The 22,575-nt window shown below is 38.9% G+C and overlaps 1 protein-coding gene across 1 annotated transcript; it reads left to right on the forward strand.

Annotated features, from left to right (window-relative positions):
- Positions 1–2,361: 2,361 nt before the first annotated feature.
- pdcd4a (programmed cell death 4a) lies at positions 2,362–22,375 on the forward strand. Its single transcript, XM_079238150.1, has 11 exons — positions 2,362–2,784; positions 10,323–10,625; positions 10,920–11,017; positions 13,089–13,202; positions 13,321–13,542; positions 16,822–16,919; positions 17,035–17,149; positions 18,308–18,415; positions 20,720–20,830; positions 20,923–21,062; positions 21,234–22,375. The coding sequence occupies exons 1-11, from the start codon at positions 2,739–2,741 to the stop codon at positions 21,283–21,285; spliced, it is 1,407 nt and encodes a 468-aa protein (XP_079094276.1). The 5' UTR covers positions 2,362–2,738; the 3' UTR covers positions 21,286–22,375.
- The last annotated feature ends 200 nt before the right edge of the window (positions 22,376–22,575 follow it).

Genomic DNA, 22,575 nt, shown 5'->3' on the forward strand with positions numbered 1-22,575 from the left:
TGCTTCATCTGGCCGGGATCTCCAGCTCTTGCTTGAGCAATTCACAGCCGAGTGTAAAAAGCTATGAAAGCGGCTGGGATGGGAATCAGCGCCTTCAAATCTGAGACCATGGTCCTCAGCCGGAATAGGGTGGATTATCCTCTACGGGTCGGGAGTGAGGTCCTGCCTCAAGTGGAGGAGTTTAAATATCTTGTTCACGAGTGAGGGAAGGATGGAACATGTGATTGACAGACAGATCAGTGTGGCGTCTGCAGTAATGCGGACTCTGCGCCGGTCTGTCAGGGTGAAGAAGGATCTGAGCCAGAAGACGAAGCTCTCGATTTACCAGTCGAGCTACGTTCCTTCCCTCACCTATGGTCCTGAGCTGTGGGTCGTGACCGAAAAAACGAGATTTGGTCTACAGGCAGCTGAAATGGGTTTCCTCCGCAGGGTGGCCGGGCTCTCCCTTAGAGATAGGGTGAGGAGCTCGGTCATCCGGGAGGGGCTCAGAGTAGAGCCGCTGCTCCTCCACATTGAGAGGAGCCAGTTGAGGTGGCTCGGGCATCTGGTCAGGATGCCTCCTGGACGCCTCTCTGGTGAGGTGTTCCAGGCATGTCCCTCTGGGAGGAGACCCCGAGGAAGACCCAGGACACGCTGGAGGGATTATATCTCTCGGCTGGCCTGGGAACGCCTTGGAATCCCCCCTGCAGAGTTGGCAAATGTGGCTGGGTAGAGGGAAGTCTGGGCTTCCCTGCTTAGGCTGCTGCCCCCGCGACCCGACCCCGGATAAGCGGTAGAAGATGAATGGATGGATGGATGGGTGGATGAATCACAGAATTGACTGACCAGTGTATTACAACATTCCAAAATCTAAATCTAAGACAAAAGTATAAAGGAAGCAGGCATGCTTCAGATTTTAGTTTTGCACTCCATTTTAAGACAAAGTACTTTTTGTTTTTCTGAAAAAAAAAAAAAAATCTTCAGGCACTCAGACTCAAAACCAGCAGCAGAATGTGTCATTGCTTTTGTCAGAACAGAGTTTATTCTTCTGTGGTCTTGGTGTAGGCATGTCTTTAATATCATGATAAACTTATTAAAATGTTTTTTAAAAAAAACAACAAAAAACAGGGCAGAAGTAGTTTAGTCTTTTTTCCAAAGTGAAGTCCCTCAACCTGAGAAAATCACCTGAGCAAAAAAACTGCAAGAATTTGTCTGATACACTTTCCAAACAAAAGTAGGGTGAAATGTGAAATGTCAATAAAAGAAATTCAAGCTTCATATTTCATTGAAAATATGTCAAGTTACAACAACAATAAATTGCCTCTTTTATTGCCAATATATAATCATTTTCATATTCACAGTCAATGCTAAAATGTAGTGGATTGCTAAATCACTTCTTTTTTGTGACTAAGGAGTTTTTATGCTTCCCATGTGAAATAGAAATATATCCATTGACTTTATTTTTTTTAGTTTTGCACTAAACGTTTTTATCCAATCAGAAAGGTCAGATTAGTAACCGTAGGGTGTTAATAGATGATAGATTGGGTTCTGCTTCCTTCTTTTTTTTCTTTTCTTTTTTTTTATTTTAATCAGTTCCACTATGTTTTGGAAACCTAGTTGGAGAAAGACTGGCGCATACATTAAACTGGTCATGATTATAGAAAAACCTTGCTATTATGGGTTGATCTTAGGATTTATTGTAGCGCCACATTTACAAAGAAGTGCATAAAATTACATTGATGACACGGAGAATGAGATAGCTTGCAGATATTTTAATGTAACTATTGTCAGTCAGTGGTGATAAATACCAAGGGGGATCATAGTTCTTGCGTGGCTATTATTAGATGTAGCCCATAGGCTGTATATGAAAGATATTAAGCCACAATGTGATCACAGCACCATCAAGTGGTGCGACTTCAAACGACAAAAACATTTTTTGTGCATTGCAAGCTTCTCTCATTTCCAACAAAAGCTCATTAGCAGCTGCCTTTACAGTCGTCAATGTAAAATGTTGCATAAGCTAGATTTATACTTCAGTGTGATCTTTAAATATTTATTTGTAAAACTAAAGCTTAGTTAAAGGGTTAAATATAAACAAAACATCTTATAGCTTTGTAGCTAATTATATATAAATAATAGCTTATATGTATATTTTAAATAATGTAATTTGATTAATTTGTCTCCGGTAATAATTTAAGAACCGTAAACAGCAGAAGAAGCACATCCTCACAGTGACATGGGGAACGTTTCTGCTCTGTAATTGGTCAGAGTGGACCAGCACCCACCCCCTCTTTTAACCACTCCCCATCCTCGTTTTTTCCACGTGACACCTCTCTGAACGCTTTGCAAAGTTAAAAACAGACTTTGTTTATCTTGTTGGCCGTTTGCTGAAATCCTACCCGACCTGTTAACCTCCTTCCTTCCCCGTCGTTTTCGTCATTTTGGACTTTTCAGCCGTGGACGCTGAGAAGAGTGCTAAACTGTCGAATCTCGCCCCTTTTACACTGCAGCATTTCTAGTCTGTGCAATTCATTTTCTGCATTTTTTGTGCTCTTCGCACGTAGAGATTGTGCACCATAAAAAAGGGGGTCAGAGGGACTCGAGTATTTCTCCTTGTTAAACCTGCTGTTTAAGCGTAAACCTGCATTAAATTAATTGTGGTTGTAGGCTTGCTGTGTTTGAAGGGGATTCTGTTGCAATTGAAAGCAGCTCGACGGAAGACGCGAGGAGGGTTTTTAATCGAGCCACTGAAGAGCGCCATGGCGACCCAAGTGGATGCGTGGTCCACCGCTCCTCAAGTCGACGGTGAGTACGCGGTCACAGCGTCGCTTTATGATCCACATATTTAAAATCTCACGAGGCTGACACGACAAGGCCCACAGACGTGCTGTAATCGATCTATTGTCCTTGCATGGGATGGGCTGCGACGCCAGCCATGCTTCACCATGTGTCCCCGCTGCAACCACACACAAACTCACCGACTATTAATGCAACATTCAATTGCGGTTTGACGCAGATTTGCACTTCAGGAGCCATAAACGAGACTAAATTGGATTCGCTTGTGAGATTTATTTATTTATTTCTTGCAGCAGATCGTTTGATTGTGGTCGTCATTTCACTGCGCTTGCATTTAACCCTTTCACGCTTTTGATTGGACGAGGCCACGGCGCTTACTTCCGCTTTGACAAGTCGTGCTTTCTGCACACAGATTTTCTCTGTTTTTTGCAGTACGTTTATAGACGTCTGAGGAATTTATGCATGGCTCTGGACGCATCATTGACGCATTTTTGCATGCATTCGCCGTTTTATTTTTTCGATTTATTTTGCTAACAGTGTTTTTTTTTTTTAAATGACATTTAGTGTTTTTTCTGCACCACTTTCTTGCGTGAAATTGTGTTTTCGCGATTAAAATTCAGTCTTCTACGGCCATCCTGGATAAAATCATTATATTTACGTGAACTTTTCTTTCATACATTTTTACTAAATGTGAACAAAACTCAAAAGACGTTTCTTGTAGCCATTATTTTTAATGCAACTCTGCATATATGAGCTCCATGCTGTATTCTCTCAGCTAAGTAATGACGTAAACGTGTACAGCCAGTATAATAGCCAGTAGGAACAGCCTTACATAATCTCTATGTTGCTGTGTATTTAAATGTTACACAATAAATATATATTGTTGGTAATGTCATTAGTGTTCATTTGCAACACTTGGTTTGATCCAATGATGGACATCAGACTTGGCCTCTTTTCTTTCTTTTTTTTTGCCTAAAATGAACAAAAGGGTGGCCATGACACACCACATGTTGTGCTGTGGTTGTTGGTGTGTAAATGTAAACATGTTCTATGCCTCAGTGCACAGATTTATTTTAAAACATACTGGATGAACCTTTTGAGAAACTTCAAGCATTTCTGCATGTTGAGGGTGTCTTTATTAATAACACACACACACACACACTGTCTAAGAGTCTATTGTCATGGCTGGAATATAAGTGGGAGACAAGTCTTCTCACAATGTGGGTCAGTCTGGACACTGAGCTCACAGCAGGGGGGTTCGTCCTGTCAAACATGCATTTGCATTTGCTCAAACAATCGGACTTTACAGTTGTCTCTATTCTGTCACAATGATCAAGTAAAAGGTTTTTTATTGTTTATTATTGTAAATAATTGCAAAATAATCACACTTACATTGAAAGCTTTTATTGGGTTTTACAAAGTGGCTTTAAAATTGGCACCTCTTAAGCCATTTACACACCAGTGACGGCCATAATAGTGTTTGTTTTCCAAAGCTTGTTAGAAGTTTCAGCTTCTGCTTGTGCGTCGTAAACGTCATCATCTGTAATAATCTAGGAGAGTCTGTGAGGTTCCACTTCACACTTTCAGCCTTAAACATGAAACTGAATCTGTGTCTTGTTCAGGAAGAGGCGCAACAAATAAATAAAACGAGGTTCAGGAGAACAAAATGGAGCTTTTTGAGGAATAATTGCCATTATTCATATATTTTGATGTATGGCTAACTGATATAATTTCTATGCAAATTATGGTGCAATGATTTATGCATATATCATTAAGCGAAACTGTTAAGTGAACTAGGCTGTGTTTTTACAGAGGAAATTAGCATTCAGACAGTTGTTTTGTATGACAGAAAATATATTTTTACTGGTTTTTACCACAGCGAGTGGTGTTTAGCTCAACTGGTTGAGCAGCCACCTCATATACTGAGGCTACATCTCCTCAGTGCTGCTGGCTCAGGCTTACGTCCCGGCCAGGTGACCTTCGCTGCAGGTTATTTCTCCACTCTCTCGTATCTAAAACACACCTGTGAGCATGTTGATGCAACTCCTTGGTTAAATACATTTGTGTTATGGAAGAAGTCTACTGCTATTAATGTCAGGCCCAATCTCGTCATGTCTTGCTGAGTACATATTCTGTTATAGACGTGACTGCTCCCGTTCTGTTTACACTCACGCTCTTTTTCACATTCACGGCATGTTTGCTCACACCATCCACTTGCATTAAGTCTAATAGTTTAGAAACAGAACAAACCACCCATGCAAAGTCGTGCTTAACAATGCACCTCTGAAGGTGGTTGGCTGCTTAGAAGAAAGGCTGCCTTTAAATCAGGCTTTAAATCATTTATCTGAGCGACTGTAATCTATTGCATGCATTTTATCTGTTATGGTTCTGCAGCTGTTACAGAGTGTCATTTTGAAAGCTCAGTCAGCAAAAAATGTACTGAAATAGGGTTGTGTATTTGTGTAATTCTTAAAACATCACCGGTAAGTAAATGAAAACAGGCAATATGTTTCTTGCTGGCGGCCAGTGAAGCCTGGTTAAAGGCTGCATGTGTGGGCTATTCCTCAGTTTATGCTGTTACTGCTGTGTATTTATTCATAAGCCAATATTTGTACACATCCCTAAGTTGTGCTTCTTTAACCTCCTTTCATTAAACAAAATGACAGTTAAACCCAAAGGACATCCACACCCTTAACTCTTGTCATAGATAATCACCACAAGACCATACACAGAAAGGCTGCTCTCCATTCGTCCCCCTTTTATCTCACTGCAGATGCTTATTTTACTCTTCTGTTTTGCACTCAGATTAATGGGCAAAGGTTCAAGTAGACTTTTATTTACTCTGTAAATCTTCATTCATCCCAGATTGGGCATTTGGCATTGGATCCGGTGATTTTGTTCCACAAACTAACCCTTAACAATTAAAAAATGTGTATAAAAGAAAAAAAAAAGTATATCAAACAGGTTTTAAGAACTACTCGCAGTCACATATACGAATGGTTTCTTTCTATTTGCTTTGTGTAACCCAGTATAACATTAAGTCTATAAACAGTTTATGCAGTTTTAATTTGTACACAATTTGCTTGAAATCTTGTGTTTAAGATGTGCAGGACCTTATTAAGCAGATTAAAAATCAGATTTATTTAGCAAAGTATTAAAAACAAACAGAGTTGTTATTCAGCTCATAACAGACTTGCTGTAAACTTGGATTTAAGGTGAGCCTAAATAAACTTCCTGCTTGGCACATACATGTGAAAACAGCCTTCTAAGGATAGACATTATGTGATATATATTTGTTTTAAAAAAAAAAAGGGTTTCTATAAATGCTGCATATTTAAATTTAGACATAAAAAAAAAAACTGTTCGGCCTCCAGAGAGCCATGCGAAAACTCTGCCCCATTGACCCCCTTCTCATTCACAAACACGGCTACTGCATGGATACCTAAAACTAAACACCTCAGCACTACTGCATAGCTTTGCTAGTTGTGGATTCCTCCCACACGCCATGTAGGCACGAGGTCCCTCGCTGGTCCTGACTGTATCTGGCTCTGTGTAAACTGGTTCACTGTGTAAACCGGTTCACTGTGGAGGTGGTTCTGAACACCACTAAGTCCATGTTATGGCACACGTGCGGTGTTAAAGCCCACGCGTGCCATTGTTTTGTTTTTTTTTTCCCCATATTTGTTGCAGCTTCAGGGCAAAATGACAGTTCATGGTCAAGCTCTGGTCTTACAATTACCCTGTTTGTTTTCAGAAGTTTGTCAGTCTGGCTGCATTACGTTGCGCTTGTTTTGCAAGTCTTGTCTTGGCAAACCGCTGCAAATTTTCCTGCCTTCTTGCTCTTTTTTTTTTTCTTTTTGCTCTCTTCTCCTGTTGGTTGGTTAAGTGTCTGGCCTGCTGCCATTGGTTAGTTCCTAATTTATGACCGTGGCAGCCGCTGTGGCCTACATTGAGGAAGGAGGAGGAGATGACACATGGTCGGCTGTTTACAGATTGTTGAAGGCCATGGGTGTGGCATTACTTCTACTGCTGCAGGTTAAGTTGAGGGAGGCAACCTGCTTATTTTTTTGTTAATGTGACTGCACTTTGCAGAAGTAATTTTGCATCTGTTTAGCAACTTTTTCTAACTTTTTTTTTTTTTTTAAAAGCACCATAAACATCCTATTTGCAGTTTTTTGTTGTTGCTTATTACACTGCAAGTTTAATCTATGGTTTGGACACGTTTCCATGCTTTCTGCATGTCCTGTAATCTGTATGTCCAGAACTTTGTAAACTGCCATTTGGGGACATCCGTAAGGGATCCAAGTATTCATTACACCCTCAGACATTCCTCTCCCTGCTCTCTTGCACTCCTACTACACTGTCATGTGATCAGTTGGAGACTTAACCATGCCATATGTAGTCAGAGCCACTCTAAAAAAAAAACAAAAAACAAAAAGATAAAAAACATGGTGTCAGCACTTCTCCAGCATGTGCGCCATTTGCTCCCTCCCCCCTTTCACGGCTGCACTGTATGACCGCTTGTTTAGTTGAACACGTGTGTTAGTGTTTTACATACTTTAACCTGATTTCTAAGTATAGCATTTCTTTACACCCACAGAAAAGTAGTATGTTAAGACCCAACCTGACTCACATTAGGTGTGCTGATAGATCTGGTGAGTTCCTCTTTCATGAAGTTGTCCATTTGCTCCACCATCTTCTTGTATTCAGGTTTTGGGTGGACTTTGGCATTGCTGTGCAAAACACTGACATGTCATACAGAGGTAACTCTACTTAACTAGCCAGAAAACATTGCTTTCATGGTCTGAAACTACCTACTTGTTGTAATACTTTATTTAAATGACAGAATATTATTTAAATGCCCAATAAATATTCTCTGCAAGCTGTCGCTTTGTGGTCTAAAACAGGAAACCCCACAGCCATCGATGTGCTGAAATGTCTGCTTTGTTTACATCTGTTAAAAACATGGAACCCAAACCTACTTTCCATTTTATTTTGGGCCACACAGTTCAAAAACTAAGATGTGGGTGTTGTTGCAGGGGCTAGTCTGTTTGCAGAGAGCTCATATTCAGTCATCTTCGTTGTGATTCTTCCTCATTTTGAGATCTGGTTGGTGTGCAGCATAGACAGATACCCGCCCTTTAGCACATGCAATGCACAAAAAACAAGGGTGACGGTGGATTTGTGATGAATGCAGTATTTGGGCTTGCTTTTAAGAAACAAAGATTTAGTGAATTAGCCAAAGGGGGCTCAGCTACAACACAGAAGCTGTGGTACGGACTCCTGATTCTATATGGTCCGAAGTTTGGGAGAAAAAAAAAACTTTTCAGTACTTTTTAGTAAATTTATAGTTCAATGTCTGGCCTGCAAAATTAGGTCAGAAAATTATATCAAGTTTTTAATAAACAGATAATTATTTTGTTTTTTATAAGAACATTAAATCATTATTTGTGTAAGGTATGACGATGTGATGTGTCAGAATTATTGTATTGCAGAAGGCATCCACCAGCAGCAGAAGACAGGTATCCAGTTGGCAAAAAGGTTTCAAGGAACTTTTTTACCATTTGGTGATGAAATAAGGCTCAGAAACATGTGTTTAATATGACGCATTAGAGTTAAGTTGTAGTTGTTGTTGCTCCCCGGCTCTGGAGATGTTTGCAAACATATTGTCCCTGGTGGTCTCGCAGCCATTGCCAGCTTTTCCAACACTGCAGCTCCACAATGTCTTTAAATCTGAGTTTTTATAGATAAAATCCAGCAGTTACAAACATTTCTCACTAATTTTACTGATTTAATTCACCACAATAAAAAAAAAACCCAAAAAAAACATGATGATCAATGATGTAAGATTAAGTGTTTATTTTCTAAATGCAACTGAATAAATTGTGATAAATTGTGTAATTTTGTTAGGTTCACTCTTATTAAAATAGGTTTTGCTTCTTGTGTCAAGACTTGCTCAGTTCTATTTTAAAGTTGCAGTCCACCTCTATTTTTACTTTTAAACATTTTATAGCATAAACACTAGGGCTGCTTTTGTCTCGATTTCGATTCTGATTTTAAATTACGATTCTGACAATTCTTTGATATTGCTGATTTTTTTAGAAACAAAAAAAAGTGTATAAAACTTTTTTTTGCTCGTCATTTTTCTTGATTTCAATGAGGAAAAAACACAGTAACCAGATCATCATTCTGCTGCTATAATGCCCAAGATGATAAATAAAAAGATCAATAAAAACTACAAAAATTACAAAAATTTTATAATGGAGTATTTTTATTTATTTGGGGAAAAAATATCTTTTAACAAAAAAAAAAAATTTAAATTGTAAAGCAAAAAAAATTCTGATTTTCGATTTTTTGATTCGATTTTCCCTCCCCTAATAAGCACCAGACTAGCTCACTGGACAAGTGGAGGACAAAAGATAAAATTGTACACTTAAAAAAAAATCTCTCTGCTGCAGATGAAGAGATTTTACCTTTAGAAATTAAAACCAGTCCACCAGAGGCCTGAGAGAAATGCATCCAGCCCTTCAATTCATCCAGCTACTGTTAATTAAAGCCTCCTTAGAAATGGGTTGGAAGGAGGATTATGTATGCCAGATGATACAAGAACTGGTCTGAAATTAAGTAGCTACAGCCTTCAGCAACATCCAGGAAGATTTAGAGTATCCTTACATGAACGATGGAGAACTATTACAGATCTTTAGAATGATGATTACGAGTTACGAGAACGTTTTCATGTTCATGACGTGTCAGACTGACGAGGAAACATTGTGCTCATGATACACACTATCAAGTTAGTTAAAACATTAAAGTGTTTTATTCCTTTAAGACTGTATTTCTCTCTGTGTACAGTCATCTGTTTTATTCATACCCTCCCATTAAACAAGGCAAAAAACAGCTGCCTGTGAAATAAACAAAAATTGACAAAAGTTATTATAAATAAAAGTGAAAATCATTACATTATTTTTTCATTCTGGTTCAACAGTAATTTTGAAAAAAAGCCAAAAAAATATGATAAAATCATATATGTTACATCCCTCATGAACTAATATTTTGTTGAACAGTCCTTTTGATGTTTCCACTAAAGTCAGGTGTTTTCTGTACCTCTCAGTCAGACTTCTGCAATATTTGCCTGCATTAATATCTGCATTATTTATATCTGCCATATTTTGTCCCACTGTTCATCAGAAAAGTGCTCTTATTTGTCCAGGACTGATTTTTTTTTTCTTTTTTCTTCAACTCAAATAAAGAAAACAGTGTCTTATATCACTAAATTATTTAGTACATTTTTAGTTTATTCCTTTTATCACTCTCCATATATTTTAGTGACTGTTGTAAATTCAGCCTTTTCTGTAATTAATAAGTTTGAAGACGATTATGCAAATTTTTAAACAAATCATTACATGACATTCCTGTTTTCCTGGCTATATCTACATAGGTATATATACATATAAAGTACACAGGAAACATAATTTGTCTTTCAGTGTTGCTTACTACCCAGTGCAAACCATATTGTAAGAAGAAATCAATCTGCTCTCTGACCATAGGGGTGCTTTCACTCAACGACAACCTGGCTGAGGCCAAACATCCCTACAGTGACGACGACGATGCGCTGAATGACGTAGAGGTGAACGGCAACTGGACGCCTCAGGAGAAGGCGCTTCACGAGGCACGTCTCAAGGCCAAGGCCAAACGCCGCCTGCGCAAGTCCTCATCCCGCAACTCCAACAGCGAGTCCTTGTCTGAGTCGGGAGACCTGGCCGGAAGCGACCCGCACAGTCCAAAGGGCAAAGTCAACACCCACGACCGCAAATCCAGGACAGGCAAAGGCAGGGGTCTGCCGAAAAAAGGTACAATTTGCAATCATATGACTGAAATCAGAGCTGTGCGAAGGCAGTGAATAGATGGCATCTGATTACTTCTGTTGTTTAGGAAACAAAGTGATGCAATGACTTTTGGTGTGTGTGTGTGTGTGTGTGTGTGTGTGTGTTTGCATGCTGACCTGGGACAGCAGCAACTAGTTTGGTTGAAAGTGTGTCACCGCTTTTAGTTGATTAGCTGTGCTACTTCTTGTTTATAACAACTATATTGAGTTTCCTTTCAGAATATATTTTTGAATTTTTTGCATGTCTGGTTGTCTGCAGGTGGAGCAGGTGGTAAGGGAGTTTGGGGTGCTGCTGGAATGGTTTATGAAGATGAGGAACCTGATGTGCGTGACCCCAACTATGATGAATCTGCTCAGGTGAGCAAATTTCTTCAAATATGTAAATGTTTCTCTGTTTAATTTGTGGTAGGAATATTTTATGCCATCTGCATCATGAATGAATTTCCAAATTTATTAGGAATATAAACAAGCAGAGTGATTGACAACACAAATATCCCAAAATGCAGTTAAGTATGACAGTATACACAGTGACCAATAGAAGTGGTAGAAATGTACTTAACTACTTGTTAATCAACACCAATGTGTTGTAATTATATGATTTAATGGTTTGCTGCCATTTTAATTTCAACTTTTGGACAGATGTCCTTGCACTATATTCAAGAACTTAGTGGCATCATGCAGAAGTTAATCTAAGGACTGAGAGCTGCTCAGTCCCTGAGCCAGTGAAGTAATCCCACACTATAACACTTCCACTACCGTGCGTCACAGTTGGAATTAGGATCTTTTCTTTCTGGTCTGATTTCACCTTACAGCTTTCATGTTCTATTTGTACAGCAGACACATTGTCTTAGCATGCTTCATGCAAATATTGCATTTGCAGTAATGGCTGTAAAAAACATATGCACTTTGACACGAACAGCTGCAATAATTACCTGTTGATCTAGAAACTTTTCATTTGAGAGTTTTACTTTAGAGTTCAGAACCATAAGCAGTTTGTTCTGCTCTGTAAAAAAAGATCACTATTTTTGACTGAATAATGAACAGTTTATTTTGGCTGACAGTGCAGATGCTCTTGAATATTTCTTTTATATAACCCACACTTTGAATGTATGTTCTGTGCATTGTAATTTATCTTTGAAGACAAATTGAAAAGCTTTTGCCAGCATGAACCAACGTGTTTCTAATGATTTTTTAGAAAACTCTGTATTTTGTTGTCTTTGATGTGTTTTCAGGATGTTCAGATGTTAGAGGATCCCCATCAACACTTGTTCATTATGGGTTTTATGTGATTAGAATGACCGAGGAAACACTCATCAAGGCTTTCTGATTTGGCCAAAGCTCATTTGAAACACCCCTGCTCACATGACTTTTTAATCCAGATGGTCCTGTCCCATCACAATCAATGCAATTTTCAATATTCAACCCTGTTATCATGCAAATGCTCGGTCTGTTGCTGAAGGCCAGGCTAGTTTGTCTCCTGCTGCAGTCACACAACTGAATGCAGGGTGGGAATGGAGCTTCTGTCAGTAAAAGGCTGATAATGTTTGGGAACAGCTCAGAGGAGCTAGTGTGATTTGGCCTTGACTGTAGCACAAAGTAAGTGGTAAAGTGGTGAGTGTTAAAAGGGGACTGGGACAGAGTGGTACAGAAAAATAAATGGGACATGTGCAGACCATGGCCTTTGAAACACCAGTAAAGCAAGGATTTCAGAATGGCACAGGTCACCCTGTGCCTGGGAAAATATCAGTGTGTTGTGGTTGACGTATGAAGCGTTGAAGCTGATGCAAAAATGAAAAACTGTTGCTGAAATATTAAATTCTTGTTTGTCCTCCTACCAGAGTTTGACTTTGAACTGGTTTTCTGCCAGCAGTCAGTTGGGTTACAGAAGCAGAAAACATGGAAAAAAATGTAACTTTTTACAGAAACCCTTCCTAAAACTGAACAAAAACGACATGTTTGCAGGACATTAACATATGAACCCATTTTTTTTGTTTCTTTTACTGTGTTTTGAGTATTCTTTATGCTTATTCTTTGCAGTTTATTATTGCATCAACATATTTCTCCAGGTAAAACAAAACTGTACCTGAAAAGTTGGTTGGACAGGTTTTTACTGACATTCTTGACGTTTGTGGCTGGAAGCAAGTCTTGAAATGAGACTTAGTTTAACTTTTAGAAAGGACTTCACAGATGAATAAAACAAGGTTAAATTAAAGTCTTTTAAAAATATGTCGCACAAATTTCAAGCCTTCCACTTATCTTTCAAAGATAATTTGCAGCTCTAAGCAGCAGCAGGACAGACATACTTCATACAGGATGTACTTCAGCTGAAAGGGAGGGGATTTAAAACAAACAAACAGCAGATCATGAACATGCATCCACTTTGTTTGTGAACAAGGAATAATTCCTTGAAATAATGTTTATTTCACAGGGGGACACTGTTTATGCAACAGTTGTGCCAGAGGTGGATGAGAAGGAACTGGAAAAAATGGTCAACCCCATCGTACAGGAATACTTTGAACATGGAGACACAAAAGAGGTCCAGGTAGGCGATTTCAGATGTAAACTTGAAATCCATCAAAACATATATATTGTCTATGTATATTGTGTATGTATATGTCTGTAATTTATTTATTTAAATTTGCTTTTCCTCATTTTGCCAGATGTTGCTGAAGGAGCTCAACCTGGGCCCACATAAGTACGAGTTCTCCTCTTTGGCTGTGTCCCTGTCCCTCGAAGGCAAGGCCAGTCACAGAGAGCTGACCTCCCGCCTGCTGTCGGACCTGTCGGGCAAGATGCTGTCGCAGAGCGACATGGCCCGAGCTTTCGACAAGATGCTTAAAGAGTTGCCAGACCTCATACTGGACACACCGGAGGCTCCACAGGTAGAGCTGATCCACAGAGAAGTAGCGGTCTGTTAGCTATGCTCCTCCGATGTGTGTTTAAGTGGGTGGAGAGGCACTGCAGAGATTAACAGTCTTAAAAGATTAATTATGGCACAATATTTGTTATATATTTTGTTTGCACACAGTAATTTTCCGCTGTGAATTGCTGCTTGACTATACTTGGTGTTTCAGGGGTAAGGACTGAGTTAAAAACAGATTCCTCAGTAGGAGAGAGCCCAGCCCAAACAGGAATCCTGATCACTCCCTGTTATCTTACACATCAAACTTTTGGCTGTTGGCAACACAAATCTTACAAGGTGTTGCTTTTATAACTTGTTTCATGAAGATGTGTTGAAATAATGTCTTTATACAGACTTTATTTTACAAGTGGTATGATAACAAACAGTAGCTTTTTTAAGAGATGTTATTTTTGAAGGTTTAGAATTGGTTTAAAGTGATTATGGAAGCACAAGGATGTGATTTAGTTTCAGCTCAAGTTGATCTGACACAAACAGATCGGTGTGTGTCCGATTATGTAACTGCAGTATGGTCAAATGATTTTTTATGTTTTAAATCGACATTGAAGATAAAAATGTTGCAATTAGCAAATGGCAAAGGAGTGCAAATACATTTTATGCTGCACAGTGCGAGGTTGCAAAACCACATAACAAATCCACCCGCTTCAGCCATAATATCTGTTGTCTATTGTTATTTAAACATCATGTGACGGCTACATTCAGCCGTGAATACGTGATGCGTTGTCAAACCTCACCACAGACTAATTTTTCCATAAATTACTGAGCAGCTGCGACAAAAAACGGAGACAACAGAAAACAGTCCAACTTCTAAAATGTCCTGATGATGCGAATATAAACTGTTCCACTGAGCAGAGTCTCGCTGAATATGCTGGAAAAGTTCAGTAAAACATACAAAGAAGACTGGATCAATTTAAAGCTGTAATGTGGCTCAGAAGTGACTGCAGATTCTGAGATGGACACAAAGCTCTCTGCATAACGATTGTTTCAATTTTCACCTGGTTCTCTGTTTACTGGTTGGAGTGGGTTTGCTTCTATGTGCGTATGTGTCTGTGTGCGTACACATCGGGGCAGAACTCTGCGGTTCGCATTACAAATGAGAAGTAGAGAGAAACGACACGTGAAGAACATAAATAGTATCAGGCTGTTGAATAATTAAAGTGTAAGTAAACCTTGTAATTTTTGCATAACTCCACCCACTGCCAAATGTTGAAAGATGCCAGAAAGTGCAGGTGTGGGCGTGCGAGGTCTGAGGGGAATAGGGTGTACGCGAATACACACGTAGAAGTTGTTGAATTGCTGACAATAGCTCAGACTGCTAGCAAGATGGAAAGATGCAGATTCAGAAAGCACCAAGCGGTCCTTGAGGTGGAAGACTTTTCACCTCCAGAATCCCCTCAGCTTACACAACGCACTGGTTCTGAACCGCAACGCTCTGGTTCTGAACCATGTCACTCTGAGCCGTTGGTGCTGTTGCAGCAACGGTTGTGACAACAGCTCTGACGAGGTGTGGTGACTCACAGCAGGTTGGTGCAGTTGGATGATGTACCACTGCAAGCTACCGCCGCTACAGTTTAAGCTGTAGTCTGTCTCCAGATCAACAAATAAAGAATAAAGTCCAGTCTTGCTTTTACACCCCTTAAAAGCACTAATCTGTCCCATTAAAGCCGCATTTTCTCAAAAGCTCTGTAAAAGTCTAAAGTCCGTTTATGTCGGTTAACAAGTTTACATCCGCATATATGCGTCAGCGGGTGTGGTTTGTAGTGACCTCCCAAGTTGACCTCATGAAAATTAAACTGGGTTTTATCCTATAGGTTTTTTTTTTTGTTGTCATTTTTGAGCCCTGATTTTAAAGAAATTTAAGAAATACTCATATTAAGGGGGGGGTTTTCATCACAATTAACAATGTTACTTACAGCTAAAAAATACACATTTTTGCATGCACTACCCCTTTTCTAATGCATACACCTTTTTTAGGGGAAATGTTACCTTCAGTGCCCAGTGTTTTGGCAACAGGTTGCATCTTACAGCTAGTTGAAGATATTCATATCAGTTTTGTTTCCCTGTATTAGACTATAGAGTGGTTCATATTTTAACATCATCTTGTGTGGTCATCCTCCACCTCATGTTCTAAACATATGTGGGTGTGAACACTGAAGGAAAGCTGGAAAACTAAAAGTTTTAATCGTACACCAGACTGCAACATACGTCAGAAAAATTGAATTGATTTTTTTTTTTTTAAACCAAATTTTTCAGACCTTTTCTAAATATTTACCCTTGTTTTAAAACTCTCATTTGTGTTTTTATAAAGATGTGACCTGAATGGACCTGAATTTACTAAATTTTTGTACTCAATCAAGAACTGAATCCAATTTGAACCATATTGTTACCAGTGAATTTAAACTAAATAGTGTGTTTACAGGCCTCAGCAGCTTCTCTATTTTGGTCTACAGCTGAGTAATTTTCTTTTTTCAGATATGTTACTGTAGCTGTCAGAAAAATGACATTGAAATTCCGATGGATGGAGCTCTGCGGTTTAGCTAACCCTTTCTTTAAATGCTGCTTTCATTACGGTGCAAACTCCACCAGATGAAATATCTGGGTGGCTGAATGGGTGGAACGTCCTGTATATTCCTTCACTTTTCTACTTACCGTATTACCACTAGTTTTTATATGTTGATATTTTAATATGTTTATATCTATCGTACTTCTGTTTTTTATTTCTTTATACTTTTGTTGCACCTTAGGATGGTTTGCATATTTTCAATTTTGCTGTGATCATGCAATGACAATAAAAACATTCAATTCAATTCAACATGAGGGGATAAAGTAGTGAAAAAGAAACAAAAGCAGTGGAAAAGCAAACACTGGTTAAGCTTTTAACATCAGTAACATTAGATTTACATGATGCATTAAGAAACCAAAGATAACTTTCATATAAAGTCCCCATCTGTCCTCTTATTCTGTTATGTTTCCCCCAAAGATTTAGAGCTGAGTCTGGAAGTTATCGTTTGTAATCCTTTTTTTTTTTTACCTTTTGTCTACAGATTTGTGGAGCCAATTCTGTTATGATTAAAGAAAATATATGGATAATTTGGCCCCTCCAGCCTGTCATTTGACACATTCTAGGAGTTTTTGTGTTTTCTAAGTTGCTCTCTGTAAATCATCCACAAAGTGGAGTTGCACATGAGATATGGAGATTCTTTCCATGTTCTTTAAACATTCATTCCCTCTTCTTTCCCAGATGTTAGGTCAGTTTATAGCCAGAGCCATAGCAGACCATGCCCTACCCATGAACTTCCTGGATTGTTATAAAGGCAAAGTGGACTGTGAGCATGCCAGGTGAGCCTGCACAAGCAAAGCTGAAATGCATGTGGATTCTGAAATTGTTTGCATTTGCAAATGTGTTTACTGCGCTGCTCAGTCCTTCCCTTCGCTTGTTTTTGTCCTCTTCTAGAGTGGCTTTAGACCGTGCTGCAGTTCTGCTGACCATGAAGAGGGAGATGGTTCGTCTGGATAATGTGTGGGGTGTGGGTGGAGGACTGAGACCTGTTAAACATCTCATCAAAGAGGTACACACACACCCAAAAAAAAAAAAAAAAAAAAAAAGTTGTTTGTGGTTTGTTTCACTATTCAGTATGATTTTATTGATGTAATAATCACAGGGAGCCATTAAGTTCAGAAATATTGTGTTAACAAACTCAGCATCTTTTTGTTGTCATTATGTAATGTAAACAGAAGGCAAAAATGCACGCTGGGTAGGAGAGGCACGGGCCAGCCCTCTGCTGCACTGCTGTGTCAGCAGAGCCTTTTTCTCTCCTGGGAAACAGGAATTATGCAAATGAGGAGACAGGAGGGGCCAAAACAAATACACACACACACACTCACACACAAGTCTGGTTTATGTTGCCTTAGTGGACTCTCATTCGCCTTCAAAACCAGTTAGGATTTTAAAACCTCTGCACCCGTTTTGTGTCTTCTTATTAGTTCAGTTTCTTCATCCTCCTTTTCGTCACTGTCCAGCTTGTCTGCATCACACCCCTCTTGTTCAGGCTCAAACATTCCAGCAGCTCAGTGAATCAAAATGCAGTGTTGACTCAGAAACATCGGTCTCGCTCAGATGGCTCAGATTGATTTTGCTCCTCTCAGATCTCAAGTGTTATGACTAATCGCAACATGAATAGATTTTTAAGTAAAAGAGTGCTTGTTGATGTACATTCAGATTAGCAGTGAGAGTGCAATAACCAAGCCTGCTCATATAAATGAAACCTGAACTAAAAGGTCTGTGCACAACTCCAAATGAGAAATTTTTTTTTTATTTTCTCCCCGTTTAGAGACAATTGCATTGAAGCAGGTTTTTGTTTCCTTAAGGAAGTCTTATAGCCTGAGATAGTCAGGCCTGGAGAGAATACATTGGTGCGGTTACGGGCTTGCTGCTTAGCTCTAATGGAGTTCTAACTTTAGTGTGAAAAGCAGAGAAACAAGCAAAGGGAAACATAATTAAACTATTCATTATAATAAGGTAAATTCAGTACAACCACTTCACTTCCATCAGTAAACAAGGAAATAGATTCTGATGTAAAAATTTAATATTCAGTTAATTCTGAGCGTAATAAACAATTGGACTAAAATATCTTGACTATGATGAGTAATACACATTCTTAAAGTTATTTGAATCTTCATGTAGTTCAGCTTTGCTCAGACTGGACTATGTTGTGTGTTTTCTGCAGATGAACCTTCTTCTCAAGGAGTACCTGATATCAGGAGATGTGGCCGAGGCAGAGCGCTGCCTGCGGGACCTGGAGGTCCCTCACTTCCACCACGAGCTGGTCTATGAGGTATTTGGCACTTAAAGATTTCAAGGCGATTCTTTCCACCACCAGGTGGCAAACACCTGGTTGTGAGCAAAACCACAAAACTGCTACCTCCACAAACGACTACAGGTTGGCAGTAATGAGCAAAGCTCACCCCTCACCCCTCCTCCTTGCCAGCTCCAATGAGGGCAGGAATCGCTTGTGAGCTGTAGCTGAGAGCTGCTCTGCAATAAATGGGTTTATACTCACCCTACTGGTGGAAAAAAGTACTTTTTTTTTTTTTTTTTTACTGGTCAGAAAACATTCAAGAAGGGTATTTGTGATTATTTAAACTTGTAATTTAATAACACATCAAAAATGGACAGACTGGAACCTACATGTTTAAAAAACTATCTAATTGTGATTGTAGTTATTTTTTTAGTTAGTTCATTTTGAAAATATTGAAAATCTTACATACTCTACCTTTAATGGGCAAAGGGTTAAAAATGTAATCTATCTCTGTATTTCACACTTACACAAAATGTCTCCTTAAATCAACAGTTACCTTTTTTTCTCTTTCGGATCTGATGCAAATGTCCTTACTATTTTCTGCCAAGGACATTATGTGTTTTGGCAGTGACTTCCTCTCATTTGCAATAAATGTGGTGGTGAAGCTTGTACTGCTCAGGAATCTTTTGTGAGACAGCTTGACGAACAGCTATCTGCAGAAAACGTTTCAGAAATATGCCCAATTCAGTGGTCACAAAACTAACAGGGACATCTTTTAGACTGAAACATGAAATACTGAAGTCACGATCATGAACTGAACCAGTCGGCATTAAAACTTTTTCGGCTGCTAATGTTGGACTCAAAATGTGCAATGTTTGCACCATGTTGCCTCAGATTGCAAAGTTACGTAACTTTTTTTTTTTTTTTCAATCATTGACTTTTTTTCAACCATCACATGCATAGAAGAAGAGGAATAAGGCAGTAAAAATTGAGTTATTAAAATATCCATAGATTCTTCAACAGAACCAGTTAGTTTCTCTTCATGACCCGTGTTTCTCTCCTGTATTTAATGCTCCTCTTCTGCTTTCTTTTTTATCTTTGATTGCAGCCCGGTCAAACATGGGGGAGTTGAGACGTGGAAGGAACTGGATAAAATCCATTTTACGTTTTACTGTGGGAACACAGTTAGAAAGTGCTGTGTTCAAAAATGTGTATCGATGAAATATATTTCAATGTAATTCCATTGTGGCAAGCCACGGACAAGTTCATTCGGACCATTTACTGCATCATATTATAGGCGGGAAAGTCTAGACGTTACTTTTGCTAATCAGGTGATTGTCCAGCTGGTTGCAGTGCAGCCGCAGACGGTCTTCACACTGAAGCATAACACCTCCAGGTCTTTGATGTTTTCTCATTTTTCAGTCCAGTGAAGCACAAAACCAAATCCATCACAGCCCAGTGATGGATTTGGTTTTGCAACTTTCTTTCTTTCTTTCTTTTTTTCTTTCTTTCTTTTTCTTTCTTTCTTTTTTCTCTCTTTATTTCCTTGTAAATTTAACTGCACCTGAATTCATTGAAGCTCTTTGACAATAAATAAGGCTGTGCGATCAACTTCACGTTGAACTGAACAGGTTACTTCGATTATGATTACTTAGCAATTATATCATGATCGTATTATTTTTTTAGTCCTCATACTGAATTTTTCTGTTGCAAATATTTTCATAATGGAAGAGCAGATATTGGTTATAAGTTAAAGGAAACTGTTCAAATAATTGTCATGAGGAAGATTACATCAATTATAGGTTCCTAAATGTCATTTTCAAATAATTTTCTTTCAATTGTGCGGCCCTAATGATGAATGTCAAACTTGGTCTTAGAAATGTGAGACCACATCATTTTAACTTTATCAAAATACTTCCTAATAAGGAGGAAATTTGGCATGGGCAGTCCTGTTGCCTGGCTCATAGCTTTAGGGCTGCATGTGACTGGGTAAACTCTGCAGCAGTTCTGGTCTTATAAGAATTCCTGACTTTGGAATGACAGATGTGCGAAACCATGCTGTCAGCCACACAAGCAGAGACCTTATTCTGTCTTTGTAAGACAGCTTACAGACATGTTATAAACAATAAGGCAATCTGCCAAGGATCTTGTAGTTTTACGGAGGTGATCCAAATCTGCACCGGCATTTAATTGTACGTGCAAATGTCTGCCAGCTGTCTGATGATTATCATGTCAAATGCAGGTGGAAGCATGGCCACCATGTGGTGCAATGTGCACCTTCTACTGCATATTTCTCATACTGATTGTATCCCTGTCATGTTGTGCATTTCCTTTTTTCAGGCTATAGTGATGGTGCTGGAGTCTAAAGGAGACACTGCAAGTCATATGATGATGAAACTTCTTCAGTCCTTCTGGAAAACGGGTCTCATCACTGTGGATCAGATGAACAGGGTTAGCCTCTTTTAACATGTGCTATCTTGAACTTTTTTTCCCCAAACAAGTTGTCAGGATTTAACCTGAATACTACTTGTGTCTACTCACAGGGTTTCCAACGCGTCTATGATGAACTTCCAGAAATCAGCCTGGATGTGCCACATGCCCACTCCATCATGGAGACCTTTGTGGATCTCTGCTACCAGGAGTCTGTCATCACCAAACAGCTGAGAGACGCCTGCCCCTCCAGGTTAGTTCTGTGGAAGTAATCAGTGGTTTTACATCCACCACATCATCATTTATTTTGCTTATTTAACATGTTTCATTTGGTAGTCCATATTAAAATAAAACTGTTATCAATCTTAATATCAAGTGGATGCAGAAATTAAATTAACACGTCTAACTCCCCTTTCTCCACTAGAGGGCGGAAGCGTTTTGTCAGTGAAGGAGACGGTGGAATAATCAAGAACTAATTCACAAGACTAAGAAGAGCAGGAAGAGGATGAGGAGGGAGGGGGGTGGATGTCTACTGGCTCCTGTACCGTTTTTGCCTCCACATGTTCGACCACAACCTTTTCCTCTCCTGATTACGATGTTATACAAACCAGCATTTACGTTCAGTGACAGTTAACTGAAGAGTGGCCTCGGCCCTTCATCTTGTCGATCGCTGTTTTTTTGACAGTTTTTGAAGAAATACTCTGCATCGTCTGGGGTTGTGGAAACCTTTTGCCTCAGTCGTTGTACTCATTAAGCATAATTCTAGTTAGAGCTGTGGAGAGACAGGAGGACAGGCTAGGTTTTGTGGGAGATGAATAGTTTTTTTTTTTTTTTTTTTTTTTTAAGCATTTTCTTTGTTCCACTTTTTGCGATGTCTGTTTCTCTTTTCATTCAGTGAACTATGAATAAAAAAAGAAATACTTTAAATACAGAGTGGACTGTACAGTCAGAGAGCACTTGGTAATTTAGCTCAACAGCAAGGATCTAAACCTTCTGTCAGAACCTACTGGAAATTATTATAAGGACATAATTCATTGTAATTCAGGGGGCTTCTGTTGATACTTTATGAACAGTGCATTTCCTTTTTTCTTTACATTTTGGTCACTTGAGGCCAAGTGTTTACTTACTGAAGCAGCTATCTATGCGAGAGTTGTTCAGTCTCTTTTTGGGTTTTTATTTGACACACACATTACAGCAGGTACACTTCACAAGCCATTTCTGAGAAAAAACATCGGGGTAAATGTGTGTAAAATTATAAATAAAACAATAAATATGTAATACTACTTTGCCTTGGCTGGCAATTACCAAATGTATCTGCAGCCACGTGATCAGTGGATTGATCGGAACAGTTAATTTCATCTGAAAAAGCAAGGCTTGATTTGCAGAGGATCTGTAAATTGTCTTGAACAAAAGTTGGAGTTTGGTTTGGTTGAAGACGTCAGGCCATCACACAGATTCCAGAATTTTATTACCTCAAAACCGTTTGTGAAAGACTTTTCTACCCCTGTCGAGCAGTTTTACATGTTGTTCAAAGCTATGATAAATATTTCATTCAAGTGCTGTTTCATTCAATAAAAGATGAAAATAAAAGAAAAACTCAAATCTGCTTTTTTTTTTTTTTTTTTAAATTTAATTTTTTATACCTGTTATACCAGGCTAGCCAAGCATTTGTCTTTTCTGTAGAGCGAGTGTAAAATCATCAACTTTTATTTATAATAGGCGTTGATATGATAGGCCATTTTTGTTTTTGGTTCCCCCCCCCCCCC

This window comes from Telmatherina bonti, assembly GCF_933228915.1.
Source record: "Telmatherina bonti genome assembly, chromosome: 3".
Lineage (NCBI taxonomy): Eukaryota > Metazoa > Chordata > Actinopteri > Atheriniformes > Telmatherinidae > Telmatherina > Telmatherina bonti.